At 31.0% G+C, this 26,600-nt stretch overlaps 1 protein-coding gene across 4 annotated transcripts; it reads left to right on the top strand.

Annotated features, from left to right (window-relative positions):
• The first annotated feature begins 992 nt into the window (after positions 1–992).
• On the top strand, positions 993–21,872 carry LOC132934738 (G-protein coupled receptor Mth2-like). Of its 4 annotated transcripts, none has more exons than XM_061001083.1 (6): positions 993–1,640; positions 10,967–11,478; positions 15,350–15,428; positions 16,943–17,121; positions 20,806–20,980; positions 21,377–21,872. In XM_061001083.1, the coding sequence occupies exons 1-6, from the start codon at positions 1,048–1,050 to the stop codon at positions 21,627–21,629; spliced, it is 1,791 nt and encodes a 596-aa protein (XP_060857066.1). In that variant the 5' UTR covers positions 993–1,047; the 3' UTR covers positions 21,630–21,872. The 4 variants fall into 4 exon arrangements, with proteins under 4 accessions (XP_060857066.1, XP_060857067.1, XP_060857065.1 ...); XM_061001084.1 differs by having other exon boundaries at positions 993–1,658; positions 10,967–11,457; XM_061001082.1 differs by having other exon boundaries at positions 993–1,658.
• The last annotated feature ends 4,728 nt before the right edge of the window (positions 21,873–26,600 follow it).

Genomic DNA, 26,600 nt, shown 5'->3' with positions numbered 1-26,600 from the left:
GTATTTAAAGATGAGAAATTATCAAATGAGTTTAACCTTGTATTTAGTTGTTTTAACTTAAATTCTGAATAAACTGAACTTGTGTTGGGCGCCGCTTGGTAATAACGTAAAAATAAGATAAATTTAAAAACAACTCCTGCCGATAGTTATTTTAAAATAGACAATAGTAAAGTTAGAATAGTAAACTTACGCTATTACCTTCCTCCAGGTGTTCGGAAGGCTCTCGAGATCATGTATTCGAGAATTAGATCAAACAAACCGTGCAATATAATTTTATGTAATAAAGCACATGTATTAACTGCAATCAATATAAAATATTATATAAAATGCCTTACCTGATTTGCAGTTGTTTGTAGATTATGTTGTAGGAGTTTTAGGTGACACAAAGTAATACTTTAAATACACAAATTGAAATAAAGAACGCACTAATTATGGTTTATCATAAGAAGTCCAGTTGTCGCTCGTTGATATCGGTATTGAGATTTGAGAGGTATAGTTACTCAGGTGGCTGATGCTCGCATGCACTGGTTTTAGGGACGACAAGGATAATAATATGCTGACCAGAGAGTGGTAAGCGGCTTTTTCAAAAGGTTATAGCGTGAGCCTAGTAACTAGATTATTCTTTGGAGGCAGATACCCTTTTCACCTTTACTTCTCAGGTAAGAAAAAATAGTTTGTTTGGCTCGTGCGGGAAGTTAATACCAGTCTTGGGCGAAATACGGCCATCGAGTGCGGCTCGTGCCGCACACGTCGCCTGTGACTGAAATAGCTCACTTCCCACCCTTGCCACACAATATCCTATAATAATAATGTTGACAATTCGTAAAACCTAACATGATATAAATAGTAATTATAGTAATTCATTACACAATAATATAATAATATTTAGGCAACGAGAACCAATATAATACATTTTTATTTATATTCTACAAGAGCGCGGCGATCGGCGGCGGCGGCTTGTCGAATGGTGTTCATTGCTGACACCCACAGCAGCCGACAGTCGCGATAGTGATTGTGCCGACGCCGCCCAATCAGTGTGCGCAAACGATGAATACCGTCCGGTTGCGTTTTGCCGACACCGTCGCGTTTCTCGTTGTCGCGATTGGCTGGTCAGCCGCCGACGCTGTAGTCTGTTGCAACAGTAGTTCAGTCACGAGCGGCGGCGGAGTCGCGTATTGCCAGAACGAAAATCGGACGTTCCACACAGTCGAGGCGTTCGACGGCGGCGCGTGCGATGACAACCAGACAGCCTTGCCGGTCCGGAAGTGCTGTCCGCCGGGCCAACTTTACGATCCGGAAGTGCGGTTCTGCGGACCAGCCGGGGAGGACGACGAAGAGTACCTGCGGCGGATGATGCAGCGACTGAGAGACGGATTCCGGGTAGTGGCAGATGCGGTGATGGTTGGTTACGATTATGAGCAGCCAAAGTGCAACGCCACGCAAGTGCTAGTCGACGTGCCCGCTGTGGAGGTGCGTGGGCTGATGGAGGCGGACCCGTCGGCCATCGTGTTGCCGCCGGGCTACTGCTTTGACATGACGCCATCCGATGAGCTGGTGTCCCGGACGTGCCGACCACGTGACCAGTACTGCGGCCGGGACGGTTACACGTGCGTCAACAAATGCTGCAAGCACGACCAGATGTACGTCATCGACGACGAGTAAGTCTACCATCTACACGGCGGCCTAAATATAAGTATAAAGTAGTATAAAACTGTTATACCGAGCGTATCGATAGCTGCAGCTGGTGTTGTGGTTATTTGGTGGAAAAGAGATGGTGGAGATCAGAAGTTGTCCTTATTGGCCAAATTTCGATTGTGTATGTATATTCACACAGTGGTGCCGAGAACAAGGTTAAAGTCTGGCAAATGCCAGACCTAATATTTAGTGGGTGCCTGTTTATTTTGTCATTGTAATGTAGCACCCAAATCCAACCATGCTTATGTATGAAAGCTAACAAGTGCGCCCGCAGGATAAAATCCCACCCAGGTCGTGCAATTGAAAGCGGGTGCAATTGAAAGCTGCTACCTATATAATTTGGTTGAAGGGTTGGTCTTTAAGTACGAGTAGAAATGTAAAAAGTGAAGAATTAGGTAACTGGTAACGGCTCTGCTGTAAGGTTGAATTCATTCTTTTTGAAAACTACACTTATTAAATTATATTATTATGCATTATTTTTTTTTTTTTTTATTGGGTAACCCGCGGCAACATAGGCCATTGGGTGTGGGGAGGGCACTGTAGGTTTTTTATATTGGGTAGGTTGGCACACGTGTGTGTTGTGTTTGGCAGAATTTCTAATGGGGCACCCGTAGGTTTCTGCCGTGTCCCGGGGTGGGGGGATGGCGGCACTTGTTCTCCGGACACCGTGACTTGCACGGAGAAAAATGCCGCCCAGTGGTCGAGGATCGAACTCGGACCGGCTGTGCTGAATCCGTCGCGTTAGACCGCTCGGCCACCTCGTCCCCCCATTATGCATTATTATAATTGCATTAATGTTATAATACCGCCTAGTACCTATTAATGCATAATATGTTTACCGTTATTATCATATTATATTATCATTCACTTTTGGTCAACTCATACTTTCCATAGATCGGTCAACGGTGTGAGGTTCGTGGTATACCCAACGTATAAATACCCAATAAACTTAAAAATATTTAGCTTAAAATTAATGAAAATATTTTGAAACTAAATATTTTTTTGTTATCTGAGTTTAACACTGTTAATGTCCGTTTGCACAGTAAATTTATATGTTACATAAATTTACTATGCATACGGATATTAATAACGTTTTGAAGTTAGTCATACATAACACTATATAACACTATAAATAGTTGTTGTTTTGGATGCGATATTATTCGATTTTGTTTGTTAAATTATTGAACCCATATCAAATCTATTTTCTTTATTGTAATAATAAGCTCGAACTACTTTTATCACTATTGTATGTATATTCTACAACATATACTTTGTAACTATTGTAAGAGACAAAACTTTAATGATTATTCCGCGCTTGATATAAACTTACTATTTTAAATGTCTCTATATATGTATCATAGGGTTAACCAACGTGAATAAGAAAAAAGTCTTGAATCCATAGAGAATAACATTGTTCAAGATAAATTTGATAATAGGTTTTTTTTACTAACATTGTTGGTTGGTAAACTTAATATAGTATTTAGTAGGTATTTACTATTTAGTATCTTTTAGTGAGAAGAAATTAAGCGGTAGGGTAAGGTAATAGTTTCTTTTTAGTGAGATAGATGTGTATTTAAATCCGACGTAATGAAACTACACGTAAAATACGACGAATATGCTGGTTTTGACGACTCGTTTCAATGGTCCGCAGCTGGAGGGACCGGTTACTTGTGTCCTTCGGAGGAACGACAGTCCAATGACCCGCTTTACGACGTAGTACTCGCCGACGAATCGATACACAGGTGTTAATCTAAGAGGGACTGTGAGTGAATGTATGTGTGTGTGTGTATATTGAACAGTTATGAATTTGTATTCCCTTTATGCGTAAGGTCGTCTCACCACTTTATTATTTTGCATTGTAAATGTATAATGTATATGTATGTATTTAATTACTGACCTTATGTGGTGGTTGTTGTAATAGCACTCTGCTTCTAGTTTGTGTTCCTTCGGGGTAGTATTCGACGGTGAAAATATATGTATTTTGATTCGCAGGGTTTTATAAAACATTATAGGTATGTCTGGCGCTCCTTTCTAGAGCCTCGTATAATGTTTGTATAACAGGAATGTGAATTCCGTATTCTAACTATTTCGACTGTGACTATTATCGTATGCTCTTAAAAATCCCTAATTCGTAGCAATCGTACGTGGTCAACGGCTAATCGAATGTAATTTAAGTTGATGAGCACTTAAAACTATGCTTATATTATCAATAAATATTATTATGATCTAAAAATAAGTAAATTATAGTAGTATGTATCTACAATTATGCTTATATTATAAATAAAATAAATATGATTATGATCTAAGTTCTGCTCTTAAGAATCCCTACATTCACAGCAGTCGTACATAGTCAACGGCTAATCAAATGTAATTTAAGTTAATGAGCACTTAACATTATGATTATATTTTAAATAAATAATCATGATTATGATCTAGTGATAATTAAGTGATTGTAGTAAGTATCTAAAATTATAATTACGCCATTATACGACGATAGTCACAGAGTGTTGTATTGTAGGGGGTGGATAGATAGTTGTTTTTTAAAAAAAACAAGGTGAATTTGTTGAGTTATATGGGTTAATTAATTAGATGGTCATACCGAATGTTGAAGTGACTCAATAATATACATATACGTCTGAATCGATGGTGGTGGATACTCCTTTGAACAGTGGAGAAGGTGTATCATGACGTTGACTACGCCGGACGTTGTGCATCGGGTCGTCTTGTGGAAAAAACTGCTGGCGAAGTCGATCCCGTGGGTCTTTATATAATATGATTTTGGTGTAATCCCTTCTTCTGGTGGTATGCATCGATATCTGCGTTTACGTATTGACAGTGTTGGGATTAGATAAGTACTTTTTTATCTAGATAAAGATAAAACATAACTAAGTTCAAATCTATCTAGATAAAGATTAAAGATAAATACGTTTTTATCTAGATAAAAAAAAGATATATTTTTTTTTTATACCTACTATAAAGTCTAACTTTTGAGAGTACAGCTTAGATACAATTTAGGACTTCAATATTATATAAACACCGGCTATATGTTTAAATTAATGTTAGCAGTGAACATTATTATTAATCAATAACTAAGGTATAACTAAAAAACTTTTTCAAAATTAGGTATAAATATCAAGAAAAAACTATTTAAAAAAAAAATAAATTGACAATAAAAAGTGTATTTCATTTTTTTGTATAGAGACGAATTTATCTAGATTGATGAATTTTATATCTTAGATAATTATTTAGATAAAACACAACTTTTTATTTAGATAAAACAAAAGATAACTAAATAATTATCTAGATAAGTCTCAACACTGCGTATTGATGTGTTTATAATGTTGTCTTCAGCGGTGTGACAAAAGGTGCCGGCGTGCCGCTGGTAATTTATTGTGTTATTATGTCCCAACGTCTTGATTGGAAAATTGTCGACGGGGTCTTGAAGTATATGAGTTACAATGCGGTGTCGTCTGGCGCCGTTGATAATTGATTGTTTTGTTTTTACTAAACGTCTGATCGGAGAGGTGTTGAATATTATTTATGTTTTGCATGTGTCGTGTGTGTGTACGAGGGTGCGTAAATATATGCCTATAATGCGTATATATGTATAAGTATATTGTATTACCCCACATTCCATAATATAGTCCATCGTTATTAGTTGTCTCGTGTTTTATTCTAAGTCTAAATATTATATATTACAATCTTATCATTATATTTTATGTATAAAAATATAAGGACGGTTTTGGTGAGAAAGGGTCTAAGTCAAAATATATGATTTTTCAGGAGACAAAAAAAACTTGATAACTTATACTGTGAAGTAAACATAATATGTACAATAGCAATTTTTATCATTTTCATATGCACTTATTCACACATTAAATGGCAATTATGAGTAAAAATTATTAAACTAGTGTTTATAGATGACTTATGTCCAACTGCACAACATATTTTAAAGCTTATTGACTTATGTATTTTATCACATTTGACTTTATACTTCTATCATGAATAAATTTCAATACTATTTGCGAGAAAGGGCATAAGTAACAAAAAATAGTTTTTTTTAAATATTAATCATTGCACTTATAAAATAATTAAATAAAAACTAATAGAAATCCTTTTCTCATGAAAATAAATGTTAAGTTTATTAATTAAATATTGCTAGTAAAAAAATAAAAAAATAAAATGTTATTAATTTTAACAGAAGTAAAAACAATTAGTTATAATTACTTATTCAATGTTCTAAAAGTATCAAAAGAAAGCTTAAAAAGCTTAGTGAGATCCTTAATTTAGGAATAACAAAAAGTTATAACAGATAAAAAGTAAAAACATAATTTTCATTATAATGAAATATGTAATAATAATATTCTTATTACCCGTTGTTAATCATGGAGACGATCACGTTCGTAAATTAAAAAAAGTTTGTACCTACTCTGAGTGACTTATCCCCTTTCTCACAAAATATTTTATTTTATTTTGACTTGTACCCAAACGCACGTATAAATAGCAGAAAAACAGTAACAAATGAATTTAATGAAACAATATTACAGTACCACCAAACGATGCGGCCACGGCGTAAAAAATCCTATAAAATTGATAAAATTGATATTATATAAACCCAAAATATCCAAATATGACTTATACCCTTTCTCACCAAAATCGTAATTATTTATTGATTTATTTACTATTACATTTTCGGTAAACATTTACTTAAATACTCCGAAGTCCCAAACAAAGGGCAAAGAAAAATGTTATCATGTTTCATGAGCTTGTGATACAAGATATAATTATTTTGTCTAGATACCTACTTAAACATAATATTAGTTTGACTGATTGAATGTACAACAACTAAATCATCTCATAATACCTATACAACCGTATACTATATTATGTTCTATCATGATATCTATACTAACCTATACATATGTATTAATTCAAAATACTTCCAAGTTACTAGTCATTTTTTCACCAAATTTCAGATTCAACGTTCCTCCTAGCTGTTTCACCTTTCACTAAAAAAAAAAAACCAAAATTGTATTCCTTAAAATTTTAAACCAGAATTCAAGATGCATCATAAGTTTTTTTTTCTGGAATTACAAAATAAAATTTGAAGTAAAGGCAAGTTCATTTTTTATGAGTGTTTGAAGCTCAATTTATAATTGATATTCACACATAAAATAACGATTTCCCTACAAACGATTTTTGTTACCACTGTGACCAATGAATCAATGTATACGATGAAAAATGATTTTAAGTGGTGACAATAATATAGTCTGTCTGCTTATTATGTTACTAAGAATATATTTTGTTACGTGCATTATTATTTCGTTCCTCTGAATAATTTATTTTACTGTTAGTTGGTAATACGGTAATTTAAGAACATTTAAAAAAAACAAATTTTACGTCGCACCTATATAATAATAATTAGAAATATTACTATGCGTATCAAATATTAACTTATAAGTCGATACTAACGTAGATTAATAATTTAGAAAGGTGTGAGTTGGTTCGTGGTGTAATTGCTTAAAATTAATCTAAATAGGGGAACCCGGGGCAGAAAGGGGACGCTGGGCTCAACGGGATTTCAGCTTTTTTCCATACGTACCTAACGTTGCGTATCGCTTAGTCCCGTCTGAAATCATAATGTTTTAACTTTATCTTATCATAGATAACGTTATCACAATCAACACTCACATACTATTTCAGTAATTGATAATTCATTGTTTCGTATTAACTACTTGTAACGTTCTTCGATTTTGAGACTGCAGATAAATGGAATTTAATATTATTCAATAACCTGAGTATTATTATAAATAAACTACATGATGCACTAATGTTAGATTGTCATTCTTGTCTACGTCAAATATTCGTATCTTTATATTTTATTAGTACGATCTAACACCTTAAACAGCTCTGTAAATATATTCTGTTCAACCATAAGGGCCGGACATTTATATAATATATTTTAATTATTATCTTTATTATTACATATTGTTGGACCAGAAGGGCCGCATATTATTTTATACGAGCTTCAGCTCAAATAGCTGCGTCAATATTATAATCTATCCTAGTTTGCCATAAGGGCTGTGATTTATTATTATTATTATATCTTTTATACATTTGTGTTACGGTGAGATTTATTATATATTTTGTACTGCTATTATTTCAATTTGTGTATTATACAGCAACTTACCTACCAGAAACCGTGTAACCGTTTTTTATTATTTTTGTATACACACCCACACACATACACATATTCATACAAAATACACATAATTACACAACACGCACTACATAGCCAACAGTAATTGCTAGGCGATCCCGACCACTACTGTTCGAGCTATTACACCATTACACACCCAGCTTGTCCTCCATATTTCTAGGACTTAGGTGTCTAGTCATTCAATCGCACATTCAGCACAACAGAATGGGGCAGAATGGAGTATCTATATGCAATATCCCATTCCATCCCATTATTTTTTTTCGTATTAAATATTATGTTAAAATGTATATCCCATTCTACCCTGGGGTAGGGGCAGAATGGGGCAAATTATTTTTTTTTTGTATTATTAATAATAAAGTAAAATATATTTGAGTTATTTGTTTTATCATTGAAGTGAATCAATATTTATACTGTTAAACATTTATTGATTGAGAATTAGGAGCTTTACATTAAGTAGAATACTGTAAAACCGATGTTGAACATAAAGTATCCCATTCTACCCCGGGTTCCCATATGTACTTTTAAAATTGTCTTGTGTATAGGGCGTAATAATATATGTACATGGTGAAAAAGTATCAAGTCCCAACGAGTTATATTTTTAAATTACAATAAGATAACTTTTTTTTGCACCTTTACAATATGACACCTTCACATGATTTGGCCCCAATGCAGCATCGTTTATTTAAAATATATATATAAATGTACACTGATTACGGCTCACATGGGCCGTAGCATACCTTCCGCACCAATCGCTGGTATATATTCGTATGCTATGAACTTCATGATGGCTGTCACAACTTTCAGATGGCAAGCCAAATGGGGATAGCTGAAACATGCCCATGGCAATCCCCTCACAGTTATGCAGTTTCGAACTGTGTTTGCCGTCTTCTCGGACCAGCCTGCGCCCGCCGTCCAAGACATCTCGTTCAGAGGATCCTATTCTCGAACCGTCCTGGGCCGGCCATCCCATAGCTCAGATAGTCACTCTCCTGCTACTTCCGCCGCCTGGCGAGCCCTCGCCTCTTCCTCTTTGAGCGTCAAGATCTCGTCCACCATCTTGTAGAAGATCCTGAACGTCTCTACCGCATCACAGAGGGCTACTGCCTTCTCCCGGAGATCGACCTGAAGGTTCCCGGGGACCGGTCCGCACAGTATGCCCTGAACTTCCACAGCCACCGGGTGGCGTCCCAACTGTCCCCGAAGTTCAGTGCGAAGCCCATCCCAGTTGGGGCAGTGGAATATTGTGTGTTTGGTGGTGTCTAAACCGAAGGAGCAAAGCTTGTAGTCCCACCAAAATAGGTCTGGTATCAGACGGCGGGTCCAGAAGGCCTAGTCAGTGGCGCTACACTTTTTTTGCCAGTTGGATATGATGGTTTTCCTCTCAACCTTTTTGATTTTGGCCTTCAAAAAGGGAGAAGCGCCAGGTAGGGGGTCCTCAGACATACTAACTTTAATCCACCAACTTTTCTCAGCCACAAGATCCACGGGAGACATGCCCGCAAGCGGGAAAACGGCTTCGTCGGAGACCGTTCTGTAGGCCCTGATAACTTTCAGTACAGCTCGACGCTGGGGTCTTCTCAGATTGATCATGAACTTAGCTGTGGCACTGACAGATGTAGACCTGACAGAGGCAGCGTAGAGAAGCTGGCTCTCTATACTACGGCCCACGAGAGTCCATACGTAAAAACCCGTCCGTCGCTGCGCATCGGTTCCCCTTCCATACGCCGAATCATACCGATCGGAAGCCGGCCGGCAACGATCGCCGACAGGCGTCGTTGACATTCGTGTATACGTAGCGACAGCATTAAATATATTTATGAAATTCAACTAATTCGTTTTTATAATTTGTCTTTTGTATCGTTTACGTTATAAGCTTATAACATATTTTTTACGAGTTTTGTGAGGTTTTTTTATTCAACATAGAGAATTATATAACATCCCCAAAACAGCAACTAATTAGCTGTGTATTTATGAACCGCTGTATTCACGTTGCTGAGTGGTGGGAATGGCAATATGGTGGGAGAAAATTCGGCTGGCAGACGTCGCGTACGTCAGTATTAATGCGCGGTTTACGTATGGACTCTCGTGGGCCGGAGTGTAGTATCGAACAAAGTAGTCTCCTTTTCCACTGGCTTGGCTCGTAGACGTTCGGTATGAGCCTAGGCAGGGTTATGGCCGAGGCAGATGCATTGGTGGCCACCGTCCACGTGATTCCCGAAGGAGAGCCACGTGTCCAGGACGACCCCCAAGTTCCTTAGGTGCTTGCTAAGGGCAATGGGTTAGCTCGGGATTCTTAGACGAGGGAGATTGTAAGCCCTCCTTTTCGTCAGCATGATGGCTTCGGTCTTGTGGCGAGCAAGCTGCAGCCCGCTCCCGGCCATCTGTCCATCAATCCTCTCGATCGCTGGGTTGACCAGGTTCTCGAGGAGCTCAGCAGGCCTGGCCACACCTTCGACCGCTAGGGGGTCCGCCAAGCCTACCAGGTGAATGCCCGTTGGTACCTCCATGCTAAGAAGGTCGTTGTAGGAAACGCTCCACAGGGTGAATCGTTTATATACGCATATAAAAGAAAAACAACTGGGGGTATATCAGTTTTTATATCAGTCTGTCCGCTCTAATCTTATACAACACAGAATTAATTCTGATGAGTAAATATTAACTATGTTGTGCGTGGGTGGAAAGATAAAATATTTCATAAAGCAAGATGAGATTCTTTAATATAATATTCTCTATTACTGGTAATAATTTCTTTTTGATATTAGTTAGCTCAATTTCCTTATCAGTATTCTGTTCTTAATAATTGTAGTTTTCATCAATTTTTTCATATTTAGGTGTTTGGGTCGTATTGGTGGTACCTTTACACCCTCTTTTGGGACAAGCCTAAGTAAAAATGACAATGTATCAATTAAATGTGGCTTAAATCTTGTAAAAAAAAAAAATTGACATTGCCAAGGCCATCGTTGTTATAAATACCATTAGCAATAAACGTTACTTTGCACTGAAGCATTCTCTTCCCTCAAATTACACTAACGAGTATTATATTTCATGCAGTGGTCGGATGTGCAAGCAGAGCGACAAGCCGTTCACGATGTCCGCCTATGAAACAGACGCGGACGGCCGTCCTGTGGGCCAGTCGAACAGCACAGTGCTGCCGTACAACGTCGAACCCAGTTGTATCACGAAACAAATGGTTAAGGACGGGTTCGTGTTGACCACGGATGGCAGCATTTACCTTACTGGAGACCGCAAACGCGTACCGGACGTTTTGTACTGCGTGGAGTATTACGCCGAGGCCGGTGCACAGGTGGCCACCGTCCTGCAGGCGTTCGTGTGCGGCGATGACACAAGTGACAGCTGGTTTGACTTATTCCTTCTGGTTAATTCTCTGGCGTCCATCGTGTGCCTGGCGCTCACACTGCTCGTGTACAACACACTTCCAAGCCTCCAGAACAGCCGCAACTGCTACGTCAAGCCCTACATTGTCTGCGAACTCGTGTCATTCCTCTGCGCAGTAATCAAAGATATATACAAAGGCATACAAGGTCATTCGTGCGTTCTATACGGTATATCTTAGCTACATTGTTATCGTTCTTTGATTAATTCCTACCACATTTCCACATGCCTTATATTTCATACCACATAATATAGAAATATATCTAAGACTCTTAAGACTCCAGCTGGATAATATGTAATCAATTGATTTAGGAAAAAATATACAAGGACAAAATACGCTATATCAATACATCCAAGTCAATGTATCCAACAGAAAACAAATCCATGGTTAACAAACCAATAGAGTAGATAAAAAATCACCTAAAAAAAGTTTAAAATCGTTATTAAAAAAAAATTATAATTAATAAATCTATAGTTTATAACTATCATAGTATCATCCTATGTATCTATCATTACAACTTCTTTAAAATTACTAATTTCAAACTATTTCTTCTCTTTTCAATAATACTAAACAGCATAGGTATTATAACAGCAATATTAACTTTGTAAAAGAATCCTACAATTATAAACTTGATCAGTGGGCAATTTTAAAATTTCCATTTATATTAATCTTCAAATAATCAGGAGACTAATGCCTAAGTCCTTTGATTGAATTTACCACTTGCATTTAATTTTAGAACTCGAAAAAATTGACTTTGCTTATTCTCTTATATCTTCATTACACTAATTTTTAATTAGTAGACCACAGTTTTTTAAATACAACAACTTTATTTCTGATCGTATTTCGTAATGTCAGGTGTCCCCTAAAGTGATCTCCTCTCACATTTTGTCTTTAATTTATTAATTAATGATATTTATTTACCTTTAAACTATTCTTATATTTTGCTCTTTGCTGGTTATGCAACAGTTTTTAAAAATGAACAATAAACAAGAAAACTCGTGTAATTCTAATGGATTGGATATTAACTTAAATAAATGTCACTATATTTATTTTCTTTAAAAATATAACCTCATCTAACTATTAATTGTTCGTTATCTAATCACTTATTCGATCGAGCATTGAAAAATATCTTAGGTATTTATGTAACTTTTGATTGAAAACTTTTATTTAACTTACAATTGGTGTATTCTAATGGATTGGCTATTGATTTGATTAATATCACTCTATATATTTTCCTGAAAAACATAACCTCATCTAACTATACCTCAATTGTTAGTTATCTAATCACTTATTCAATCGGACATCTTAGAAACCTTATTGGCGTAATTTTTGATTCAAAACTATTATTTAACTAACATGTGTTTGAAATCAAAAATAATTAAAAAAAAGCTGTTATAATTTTAATATTCCCAGTAGATCATTATGAAAATATTTTTTGTTCACTACTTGTTTTCATTCATAGTGTATGCCTGTTTCATAGGAAAAATAATAATAATGACAATTTATTTTTATAATGTTTACCTATTACAAATCGTAATATTCTATTTTCATTTTAATATATTAATATATTTTAGATTCTGAGTGGAGTGAAGGATCTATTATTTATACAATAGTGCTTTTTTTTTTTAAATCATCATTAGACCTGTCTTTAATATCTAAAAGATTCTAGATAAAATTATCTTTCACTTAATATTAAAAATGTGGGTAAGTGGATGTCACTCTGCTGTACAGTAGGTTACAAGTGGGTCACTGTAATGGATGGTGTTAAATTTGAATTCAATGATATAATATCATTGTATAAGAAAAAAGATTCTGAGCGAAAACGGAGAGTCAGCCTATGATATTACCAAGTATTTTTGATGATATTATTGTGAATAAAGTTATTCAAATATAACCTACTTACGTGGAGCCTTGTTTTAAATTTTCAATCTTTAGCTATAAAAGTTGAACATTTTATAAATTATTAACTACAAAATCTTTGTAAAAATTTAAACTTTAAACGCTTATAAAAAAAGAAATTGTGCCTGTGTATTTTTAATATTATTCAACTACTATTGTAACAATATATCAGAAGCCTTGCATTCAATTTTCACGCTTTTTTACCGAACAAATACAATTTTATTGATATTTATAGAAAAAAAACTAAAAAAATTGAAAACTGAAAACACCTCAAAAAGAGTCAAATTATTTTCAAAATTTTATCGTGTATAGAAAATGCTAATATAGCCATTCAGTGAAATTTTCAAGTATCTACAGTCATACGTTTTTTAATTACAACACAATAAGAAAATCGTTACATGAGAAATCGAGTGAATATCAAATGTTGTAAAATTATGAATTTCAAACGCTCATAAAAATTTAATTTGACTTTCTTGTAGACATTTTTTTTTTTTGATAAAGGTAGACAAACTTATGAAGAATCTTGTATTACATTTTTAAATCTTAGTTTTAAAAAGAAAATTTTTTATGAATTTCTAACTAAAATAATTTGCAAATTTTCGTCATTTTTACGTATTTTGTAAATATTTGAACTTTAAATGCTTATAAAAAGATTTTTTCATCTGCTTTTTAAACATTATACTAGGAGCCTTCTATTAAATTTTCAAGCTTTTTTATCCAACAAATAAAGTTCTATTGACATCCATAGAAAAAAATACTAATAAAATTGGAAACTGAAAATGTTCAAAACAAATCAAGATATTTTTAAAATTTTATCGTGTATAGAAAATGCTAATATAAACAACCAGTGAAAATGTCATGTATATACGTTAATTTATTTTAGAGTTACACCAAAAACCAAAATCGATGTTCTCAAAAACAGATTTTGCGTAAAAATTCCCGTTTTATCCTTAATTTTTCTTTTGTTTTTCACGACGCTTTGAAAAACTACTGAATTTTTACTTTCGACCCCCCAAAGTACCAACTAGATTCACATTCCTATCAGAAAAGTTACTGTTGAAGAAAATCCAAGTTTTTTTACTGTCCTAAAAGGTGATGACAGGTACAAAAATAAAAAAAAATACAAAAAAAAAAACACACATCATTATAAAATCAATACATTCATCGCTTCGCTCAGAATCTAAAATGCCAGATAATGACCTTCACTAGAATTAGATCATCTACTTAACATAATTATTTTTTAGACGATGAAACTCTTCTACGTTTCACGGGTCCTATTAAAAACCTTGGTATATTATTTGATCCAAAACTAAAATTCTAATTTCATGTGCACATGGTTATTAATAAATCGCATCAATTGTTAGGTTTTATGAATCGTAGTTGTGCAGGCTTTACCGATAAATCTGTTCTAAATTAAATATACTGTTCGTTAGTACATCTGTTAGTACGGTTCGGTTATATTATGGTCTACCTACCAGTTAGACAAAAAAATCAAATTGGAAAAAGTACAATAAAAATTAGCATGGTTTAAAAAAAAAAAATTTTTTTTAATTTGAAAACACATTCCTAGTCTTGAGAAATTCAATAACTTTTATTGAAATCAGTCAAGTTGTTTGTGAGATTAGATGATAGCCACTTGCGTTTGTTTCGATCGTTTATACGGAATTACTATAGCCATACCTATAGCGTACCTACCTATAGATGTTTTCACATCAATTAATTATTCTTATCTTTCTTAAATTGCTTTCACCTTCTATAACTCAATATACAGTATTGACCAGTGATTCCAAAGAGTATTTCCGATTCGGCTTACCTTAAATAAAGGTTGGAGAATTAATTACTGGGTTCCCCTTGGTAACTTTATATCAAGAATCAAGATAGACGGAACTTAATAAATTATAGTTAAATGTGCTAACCTACATACAAGTTTCAATTACATCCAAATGAGTTCCCAAAATATTGTTGAAGGTTTGAAATATCGTCCATGCGTCTAAAAACTAAACAAAAATAAATATAAATATTGCCGTTATTATTTGTTTTATTGGCATACATGTTTTGGCTTCCACATTATATTTACTATTAATTTTACTATTTTATTTGTTTATGTATTTTGAATTAATATAATTTTTTATAAATTGTAGGTTATTTTCAATTATTTACATATTTGGCATCATTTTGCTGGTTAAACGTAATATGCTTCGATATTTACTGGATGTTAAGGTATGTAAATTATATTCTTACAAAATATGGTAAAAAAATGTGTAAAACAATAATGTGTATATTCTAGTGGTGTTATAAACTTCTTAACTACAAATAATAGTAGACAAGTAATTATAATTAAACTTATAAGAATAATAACTACAGCTTGTCATTTCCTATTAGAATTATACTGTTACGGGATAGGACTTACAAACTTACTGCATATTTGTGCATTACAAAATATTATTGTTTTAAAGTGAAAACCTTTCCATAAAATTAATTTAATATTCATTATACCTTGGACGGCTATTTTTACCGTCAAAACTAGTGTCGGTTTTATTGTTGTGGTGGACGGCGATGGGTGGCTCCCTGGTATGTGCAAATGTCTAAATTTGAAGTAACTCTAGGTCATCAAGTCGTCAAATATTGATAATCTATAAATCAAATTATTTCATAACATTCCTATATATTATATGAAGTATAATATAATAAAAGTAAATATAAGCTTATAAGTATAAAATAACTGATCATCGTCCCATCAAGAGTAAAAAAAAAATGAAGATATGTATATTCATATATGTTTAAAGTATTTTCACTCCCCCTGGACTTGTCAAGAACCACCCATGATTGTATATTAAAAAAGGTATTTAATCGTTTGGAATAAATAATAATCGGAAAAATTCATATAAATAGCAATTATTATAGGTAATAGTATATTATTTATAGTATATTCTAAATAGTATGGAGAATATTTATTTATGTTTTTAAATATTATAGTTAATTATACGTATAGGATATTTATAATATTAACAATTGCTATATACCTAGGTAGTTCATTATATGATTAAAGATAGATATCTAGAAAATTCCTGTATGAAATCATTAGTAATAATATCGATAAGTTAAATCAAAAAAATATTCTCGTGATAACTTTTATTTAAAAATCAATTCAAATTGTAAAAATACATTTAATTCAAAATTAAAATTCAACAAAAGCCAATCAATTAATAATTTTTCATCAATAACAAATGTTGTCTTCTTAGAACCGTTTAACACCCAAGCATATTACATGAAACGCGCATATGTATGGCTCGTAGGCAGATATCAAAATTAAAATCGTAAAATTGTAAAAGCGAAATATTTAATCGAAATAGAAATTTATGTTTGTATATTTTATTGTTAGATTTTATCTAAATAAAAACCAGAAAAGATTAAATCTATATTATGTAACAGATTAAAAAAATAAATAAAATAATGAAATTCATCAAACTATAAAACCAATATATTATTTTTATTTAAAAACAGAAAAAAATAATAGTTAGCAATAAGCAAAGTTGAAATCAAAATCAAAATTTTTTATTTCGAAATCATAATCTAGCTTGTATAGTATTATAGCTATTACCTATAATGCATTATACCAGTGGCCAGTAAATCATATTATAATATAAGGTGCTGCTTTTAAAATCTAAAAGTACAAATTATAACAGTTCATACCTATAACTGCAAATAATATTTTCAACACATTTTTAATTTAGGTACAATATTTCAATAAACAAAAATAAATCAATATCAGTACGTACCATTATGTACCATATTTACTGCTGGGGATTTTCAATTGTTTGCGTATCTACCGGTTATTTATTTCAATATTCACAATACGAATCGTTACAGAAATTATCACCCGACATTGGAGACCCTTTTTGCTGGTTTAAAGGTAAGTTCACACAATTATTTTAAAATAAATTAAATTCGACATTTTTATCATCTCAGTTTTAATATTTTAAAATATAGCTCTGTGTTAATATTTTATGACCACAGTATAATGTAATCATAGGCGGTCCAGGGATTTTACTTCAAGTGCACCACATTTAATAACACATTTAATACAGAGTACACATACATTTCTAGAGATGAATAGGCCAGTCGAGCATTCGAGATATTCTGAAAGGGCTGCTAACATTTTCGGCTGGTAGGATAAAATGTCCGCAATGCCGCATTACAATTTTTATGACAGCTATATGATAGTATACTATCAACAAATGTGAAAAAGTCATTATTATATATTAATATTAATATATGGCCAATATATGGGCCATTGAGACATCATAACAAATTATGGGCAGGTAGAACAATATTTTTCGAAGAACTGAGACTACCGAATCCGCCCCTGTACATTCACACACATACGAGTATATAATATTTTTTTCTACATATTTCATTCAATTTTCTTACTTGTAATTTTCATTTTATTATATTTTTATTAATGGCTAGTTTACTAAATTGTTATAGTTAATAGTTATATTAGTTTAAAAAGATACATAGGTGTTTTTTACATAAGTTGTATTGATTCGGCCCTACAAGCCTATTTAGTAGTGGAAAGTTATTTTAATGTTGTAAATGTATGACCGATCATGATTTAATCACATTTTCTAAAATATGCTATTGTCTTGTAGGACTTCCTTCGATAAAATATAAATAAATTGTATAGTACCAATTTTTCAAATAGGACACTGAATTTAACTTTTCACATATATAATTTACTAGGGCCATATAAATACAGTGCGCATAGTAGTGGTCAGTGGACATAGCTTGTACTTTTCCAAAAGGTACTACCAGGCATGGTACATGCACCATCAAAACAGACTGACATAACAGATGTCCAATTTTTCGTTAGGTTAGGTTAAAAGGTTAGGTAAGTTTTAGGCTTAAAGAAACTAGTAAATCATGTAGTTTTTAACATCTTTGATTTATGCATACCTACTCATAATGATGAATAATTTAATTAATTAATTAATCAAGATCAATACCTCTCAATAATTTAACAATTTTAAAAGATTACAAGTAGGTAACGATCTAAAATTCTTAAAACCATAAAAGGCGTTAAAGAAAATTTAATCCGATTAATTTGTGTGATAATACCAATGAATAGTACTATAGTGATTGCAGAGGACAATATATTAATTTATTTTATGGTACTTTTATTTAAAATAAATCAACACGATCTGTTCTAATACAATTGCCAGGGTGCCGGTCTACTATTTAACATCCAAATCTAACAAAAATATATAATGGGCACAATAGGTGCTGGCCAACTAAAAGGAAGTACATAATTAGAACTCATGAAATGCAGACGTTAAAAATAAATAAACAATATAGGAATATAAAAACTGTATTGGTGACAGTGCCCACGCAGCATTTGGGAAATGATAATATTTTGTGAATGTCTTAAAGTGGTTGAATATAATTTGATAAAAAAATACTGAATGTTGACTTAATATTTTTATAAAGTTTCTGTAAAAATATTTTTTTTTAAATATATGATTAAAATATTTTCAAATATATGATTTTTTCGGCCAAAGAAGTGATAAGTTGAACAGTGATAAATTACTGATAATATAATATCTATCACGATCTAGAGAAAATCTTCTCTACATTGTGAATTGAAGTCTATTCGAGCATTATCATAAGAACTACGAACTAATAACTATTATAATCACCGAATTGTTGACCAGAAAAATAATTCGTGAAATAACAAAAATATATGAGTTATAAAATACGTCCCTTATGAGTTATGAACAATTATATATTGAACAACTAATAATAAAATGTGGTGGTTGAAAATGTCAATATCTCTGTACACGTATTATAGGACCACCTATGTTTGAAATAAACTGGAATATTGTATATTTATTAAAATCATAAGGTGATTGTACCTTAAAAACATGTCAAATTCGATCGCTATAAGAGGCCAAAAGTTGTATGTCACAAACTGTTGTGTTGTTTATTTATTCAAATAATTAAATGTGCTAATAGGATGCTAATAAAATGGTAATACGATTGCGGGCGGTCCTTATCAGCGGTACCTTTTTAGGCGTACGATTGCGCGCGCTAAATTATTTTAACTTTGAAGCAACGTTGCCAAATATACAGGTGCACGTTAAATATCCAAGGAAGAACTTAACAACACAACATATATTACAGGATTGTCACACAAATTAAAATTATATTAGTTAATGACGTATCGACATATCATCGGTGATTAGAACGGTATAGATTAAAAACAGTTTTTCAAAAAAAAAGTCAGGAGATATTCATTTTTTATAAATAGATTGACAAATTTAATATTATCTTAAACATTACAAGTACAAAATTGAATGAATTGTTTTTGACAAATTAATGTAACAAGTCCGGACTTGTTATATTTGCCTGCTTAACAATTAGATCATATTAAATATTGATTATATGTCTCATTGCAGTTGAAAATTTAAATGTCAGGTGCAGCACTGGCTCTACTATATTGTAGATACCTATATTAAAAAAAAAACCGTAAGATATTTCTACCTTGAAAACGTGTAAAATATATGATTGACATATAATTTTGATTTAGTACCTACACCCACATCTAGGGTTCTGAATTTTAAATATTTCAAAATTGAAAATTTCACTCTTCTTGAAATATTTTAATGAAATTATGAAAAATATTTTTTCTTCTTTTAAACGTGGTCGGTTATCGATTACACACTTAGAAAAAAGAAAAACATATTATTTTTGTTGATTTAATATTTCGTATTTATATATTCTATTTGTAAATATGGCTTTGGACTCTTTTCTTTAATACTTAGATCATATTTAGTATATTTTAAAAGGTCACTACTAACAACTATTAAGAGTGGTTTATTTCTATACATCTGTGAATATAATATAATATAATAATACTATAGTATAATATAATATAATATGCATTCGCAGAGACATGGCTCTCAAAAATATGTTATGTATGGTGTTGAGTTGATTTATGAGTTTGTAACTTAAGAGTTAAAAAGCGATGTTTAAATTTGTTATATTATAGATTTAACTTATAAATAATATGTAAATATATTACATAATATATTTGCTTCGTAGTTCATACAATAAACCAAATTTCAAAAATGTTCACTTCGAAGTTGATGACTGTAAACTTTTGAATATAATAAACATTTTATTTTTATTTTTCATGAAATATTTTAAGAAAATGCATTTCATGTAATTTTAAAACCCTACGGCTACTACATCTGTTAATCATCGTATTGTATGACCTCGGGTGGACTGGTTTATTTGCATAATAAATCACAGTACATCTTAAGCGAATCATCTTAAAATATTTGTAAAAATTGTATTTAGACGATACGTATATAGGTTATTAATGCTATTATGTTTATTTATTGGGCAATATATCATACATTTATACCATTAAATACTGTTGACTCTTGGGGAAGACTGCGGACTGTGTTAGTATAAAGTTTAACATTTTGAGAAATGACTTTGAATGAACATCGGCGCCACTGATTTTCTATATTAAATTTGTATATTGCATGGTTTTAAATATATAATTATTAATTTATATTTAATATTTTTCCAGAAAAAACTCGCTACGGAATTTTAATTTTCTACCTGATACCCTCCAGTATTATGTTGACTGCCAATGTAATTTTGTGCTTCCTAACTGCTATTTATTTTTTAAGAATTAAATCTGAGCTCAACGGATTCAAAGGGTCAGATTCAAAAACAGAAATTTTTCTTGTTTACAAAGAGAAGTAAGAATACAGTAGGGTACTATCCATTCACATAGGGCACATACCTGATATAGTCTGTTAACTACCTACATATTCATTATTTAAACATAATTAAATATTTAAAACAATAATCTCTGTGAGGTAAGTAGAAAAATAAGTGATAAGAGTCAAAAAATATGTGTATGATGAAAAATCTATATTACTGTACTATAGTAGGTACAATATATTATTATATAGGTAATATGACGTTATTACTAATTATTTTAAATGTTTGATAAATTTAAAATTAGTAGTTTACGTCTTCTCTACTAGTTAATAAAAATCTTCTAAGCAAATTTTGATTTATTGGTCAAAAAATATTTTAAATCTTTTCATTTGACTTAATATACCTTTTTATTATTTTTTTTTTTTTGACAGATTTGTTATGAGCACCAAACTATTTCTGATTATGGGAACCTCATATTTTTTTTGGATAATATGTTCTTTATTCCAAAATGAACAGGGGATCATATGGGATATTTCTTATGTAATGACCTGTCTACAAGGAGTTACCATATTTATTATATTTGTGGCCAAGCGCAAAGTTATTATGGACTTACGGAAAAAGTTTAGAGATGCAATGGGTCGCAGTGAATCGACAAAAATTAACATTATCCCTGGTTCGTCATAAATGTGGCACTGGAAAGTACTCATAAAAGTTATAATGATTTCTAAATTGCAATATGAATAACTATAGTATTATGTAAATATTATTATATTATATATTAAGACGCAAGGCATAAAAAAATCATTATTTTTGTGCCTTTAAATATTACGTATTTGTTATTTGTAATTATTATAAAAATAAAATAATAGTTAATAATCAAAAAATACAATTTATTATACTCCAATAAATGTTAAATTGTTTAATGTATCTTTTTCTTGAATTTTCTTGTTCTCTTCTATTCGTTTCCAATAAACTACAAGAAGTACGTTTTAAAGAAAATATAAGTAACACGTTTTGTGCTACCTGCAATTCCATAACTAAATACGTAGGTATATACATATTTATTATTTATACCATAATAATTTAATCTTGGTATCAATGAATCATAATTTTTATTAATTAACGACCTCTTATATACAATTAGCATGCATAATTTGTCGGCTGTTTAATTTTAATATGTTTAATAAAATAAAACCTCTTATATACAATAATTAGCATGCACAATTTGTCGGCTGTTTACTTTTAATATTTTTAATAAAATAAAATGTAATTATTACACAAATACATTATGAACCATAATTATTATATCGTTACATTAATTATTATTTTGTATCTTTACCTAGTAAAAATAACATTGAGAATATTACATATGGTGTTAAATCACTATTCAGATCAACCGTCGTTTTAAGATTTACGATATAATACAAATGAGAGTAAGATTAACCATATCCTTCAAGATTTATCAAAACCAAATTTACAGTGGATTCAATATTTGTAGCAAATACAATCTAATGTACCTATATACTTACATAATATATATATGTATATTTCAGAAATTAACATTTTATATATATATACCTTATGTATGATATACCTATACAATATTTATAATATGGTGTTATTATATTTATATAAGTAAATTTCTTTGTAACCGGTTGCGCTTCAAAATAATAACATAGATCGTACCTACATTTCCATACAGGGTATATATTAACTAACTTTAATAAGTACCTATATTACCGCATTGATTATAAATACTATTATTTACATGTATTTATAATCAATGCTTTTATTTACGAAAAGTGATAAAAGTTTGAAATTGTTTAGCTGATATTGATAATGGCGAGTAGATAAGTGTACAAAACGTGCTACCTAACGTGAATTTATTAAACAGACCATCAGACTAACTGCATATAATATTTTCAACACATTTTTAATTTAGATACAACAATTATTCAATAAACAAAAATACATCAACATCAGTATTCAGTACGCACCATTATGTACCATTTTTACTGTTGGGGATTTTCAAGTATTCACGTAGCCACTGGTTATTATTTTCAACATTCACAATACGAAACGCTACTGAAATTAGCAGTCGATATTGGAGACCATAGTTGCTGGGTTTACAGTAAATTCACACAATTATTTTAAAATAAACTTTTTTTGACATATTTAATTTCTCAGATTTAAATATTGCAAATTTTAACTCAGTGTACATGTAAATATTTTATGACCACAATATAATGTAATAATTTGTTTTGAAATAACATTATTTTGATTTAATACACCTTAAACTGTTATAAGTTATAACCATCATAATACTCGTATTGTAAGAACTCGGGTGGACGAGTTTATTTGCATTTAAACAAGTACGTATTTGCATAATAAACTACAGTACATTCCGCTAGCGAATCATCTTAAAATAATTGTGAAAATTGTATTTATATGATAGGTATAATATATTATACATTCATACCATTAAATACTGTTGACTGTTGAGGAAGAATTTGAACTGTGCCAAGAATAACATCACCACAGTATGCATCAAGTATAAATTTAAAAAAAATATACATTAATAATGTGTTTTTAAGAATTTTTTATGAAACGAGTTTTTCTGTTTAAATATCATGCCGATGCATTATGCCAACTAAAATCCTTAAACTTTTTCTTTAAGCTATTAAAGAAATCGATATTTTATATTTCTGTTAGACAAGGTACCTATGTTATTAAAAAATATTTTCGTAAAAAAAATAATAATTTGAAATTTGGCAACTATTATTTTGCGAATGGCTATTGTTTTAAATACCTACAATTTTGTTTCAAATATGACACAACTCTTTCAGTTTTCTTCTCTTACTCTAATCAGTTTGCATAAAAGTTGAATAATTCTAGGTGAATGTTATTTTGATTTCTCCTCCAAAAATAGTTAAAATTAGAAAACAATAAAACTTATTTTCTACACGCTAACACACATTATTTAGCGTGAACATTTTATAAGTACGCAGTGACAAAAATTTGAATGCCACTATTTAAGTTTTTCCAGAATTTAATCAAAGTTTTAAAAATAAAATGCTGTTATAAATTATTTTGTATCAATACGCCTTAAGCCAATTATCTGTTCCTGTGAACCATTCTAAATACTACACCACTTCACAGCAATGCACTGAGATGTAAGACTGCAGTAACTTAAATTTTATACTAGAAATAAAAATAAAAGTTTAATTCGATTTTCAATATTTTAACGGATTACTTCCCCAATTTCTGGAATTTGGGGAATAATATCAAAAATGTGGGAAAGTCGATTTTTAGTAGACTTGACGACGAATTCAAATCTGTTTTCAGAATTCTTATCGCTTCAATAGATCAATTGGAATGTTTGGCAAAAAACACGTCTAAAATACTATGTCACGCGTGTGTTAGACAAAAACAGAAAATCACGGTATTGAATCCCCTTAATCGTTCAGTTCGTTCTCTTCAGTGGAGCAGAACTTAGATACAGCTGCCGCTATATATATTTTGAGTTATTGGTGGACGGTTGTGGTACAATGGATGCACTGGTTATTATTTTATAAATTTATAATGTCGGGCCAGGAGGACCGGATTGTTACAATTTATCTTTTTTAAATTACCTTACATTTGTCATTAGTTTTTAATCCTACACACACACACACATATACACATCTACACACCACCTTCACACTACCTAGAATATAATATTATATATAGTAACTTATGTAAAATCATTAATAAATATTAATTAAACATTTTGTTTGAATCATTGAATACGACGAATAATTATTAACATAGGTACTAATTGAATAATAATAATAATATTTTGTATAATTTATTTTCTGGAAATTTAAATGGTAGGTAAAGACTACAGATTAAAGAGAACGTCACACCCACATATGTTGTCTTCGTCCTACACGCGTACGAAATAGCACATTTTACACTCAGCAGATCACGTTTAGCCCCGTTAATTTTAAAATTAGAGTGAATTGACCTCTTATAAAACTTAAAGGTAAGAATATTATCTAAGGAATCTCATCGGTTTTTTTGTTATATTTTAATTTTAAATTGAGTTATGTGTGTTAAAAGATGTGTAAACAATTTACAATTTTAAAACACTCATAATGCACTTTGAAATTAAAATATAACAAAAAGCCGATGAGATACCCTAGATGATATTCTTACCTTTAAGTTTTATAAGAGGTCGATTCACTCTAATTTTAAAATTAACGATGCTAAACGTGATCTACTGAGCGTAAAATTTGGTATGTCGTACGCGTGTAAGACGAAGACAACATAATGCAGGTGCGACATCCTCTTAATAAATTAATATAGAACAACATGATTGCAATCATGCCTACCTACAATAATTTTTATAAATCATTTTACAATTGATTTTTTTAACTGAAAAACAAATAGAAATTGTAACATGTATTCAACTATTTATACCGTTTTTTGAAATATGATTAAACATGCGTATTTTATATGAATGCACATATTAATACATTTACTTAACGCGATGTGCTTAATATAATTTTTGTAAATGTATAAAGATTAATTTACAAAACAATTGTTTATTAATTTAAAAAAGATATTTGTAAAATATCTGTATTTTTAAGGGAAATTAATTTAAATGATTTTTTCCAATTATAATTTTTGGGAATTTTCAGACAATTTATTATCTTAAAATATTTATTAACCATATAATTTTCATAATTGTTTCCATCCGATTGACTAGTTTTTTTAATTTTTTATTTGTCAGGTTTTTCTATTACACAGGGTGTAATATATAATTAAAGTTATGAGTATGATAACACTAGGCAACTGCTGTCCCCATTTGTAAATTCAAGTTTTTAATAATGTAATATTTCGGTTATCCATTGAAACTAGGTGTTCTATCCATACATATAAATTTTATTTGTTTGATATTAAATTAAACTTTTGGATCATACATTTCTTTGATTAAAGTTTTTTATTACTCTTGTAGATACCTATTTATGACATCCGCAACAAAACTTGATTTTAATAGGAACCCCTATTTTGACGATCTTTTTTACATCCAAAAATATTTTTAAGGCATTTTGATCTTTACACTTAAATTATAAATCCATAATTAATAAATATTATAAAATTATTAATACGTTTCAAATCATTGAATTGTTCTATAGATAGTAATTGTTTTATCAACAAACTAACACTAAATCAAACGAAATTCAACGCAAAATATATAAATCAAAAAATCTATCGGAGTATTCTACGTCTAAATATTTAATCTCGCCAACATTTAATCTTAACACACCTATTAAAAATAACTGTTAATATAATTTTTAGATAATATATTTGTTTAAGTATTATAATATAATTATATTATAATTACGAGAAACCCTGTTTTAAATATTTGTATGTTTAATACTAAACATTTTATGAATTACAAATAATTTTTGATAAATTTTGTATAAAGTAAACAAAAATATAAGACCGTAAACCAATATATAATTACATTTTTATAATATTATTATAATATATTATATATATACATATATATATATATACTAGCGCTACTGTCAGCGGCGGCGGCGCTTCGAACGGAATCCATTGCAGACATACGCGGCGGCCGACATTCGCGATTAGGAATGTGCCGAC

Source organism: Metopolophium dirhodum, chromosome 1 (assembly GCF_019925205.1).
Source record: "Metopolophium dirhodum isolate CAU chromosome 1, ASM1992520v1, whole genome shotgun sequence".
NCBI lineage: Eukaryota > Metazoa > Arthropoda > Insecta > Hemiptera > Aphididae > Metopolophium > Metopolophium dirhodum.
Note: the sequence above shows the minus strand (reverse complement) of the source record. Positions and strands in the feature narration are given on the sequence as shown.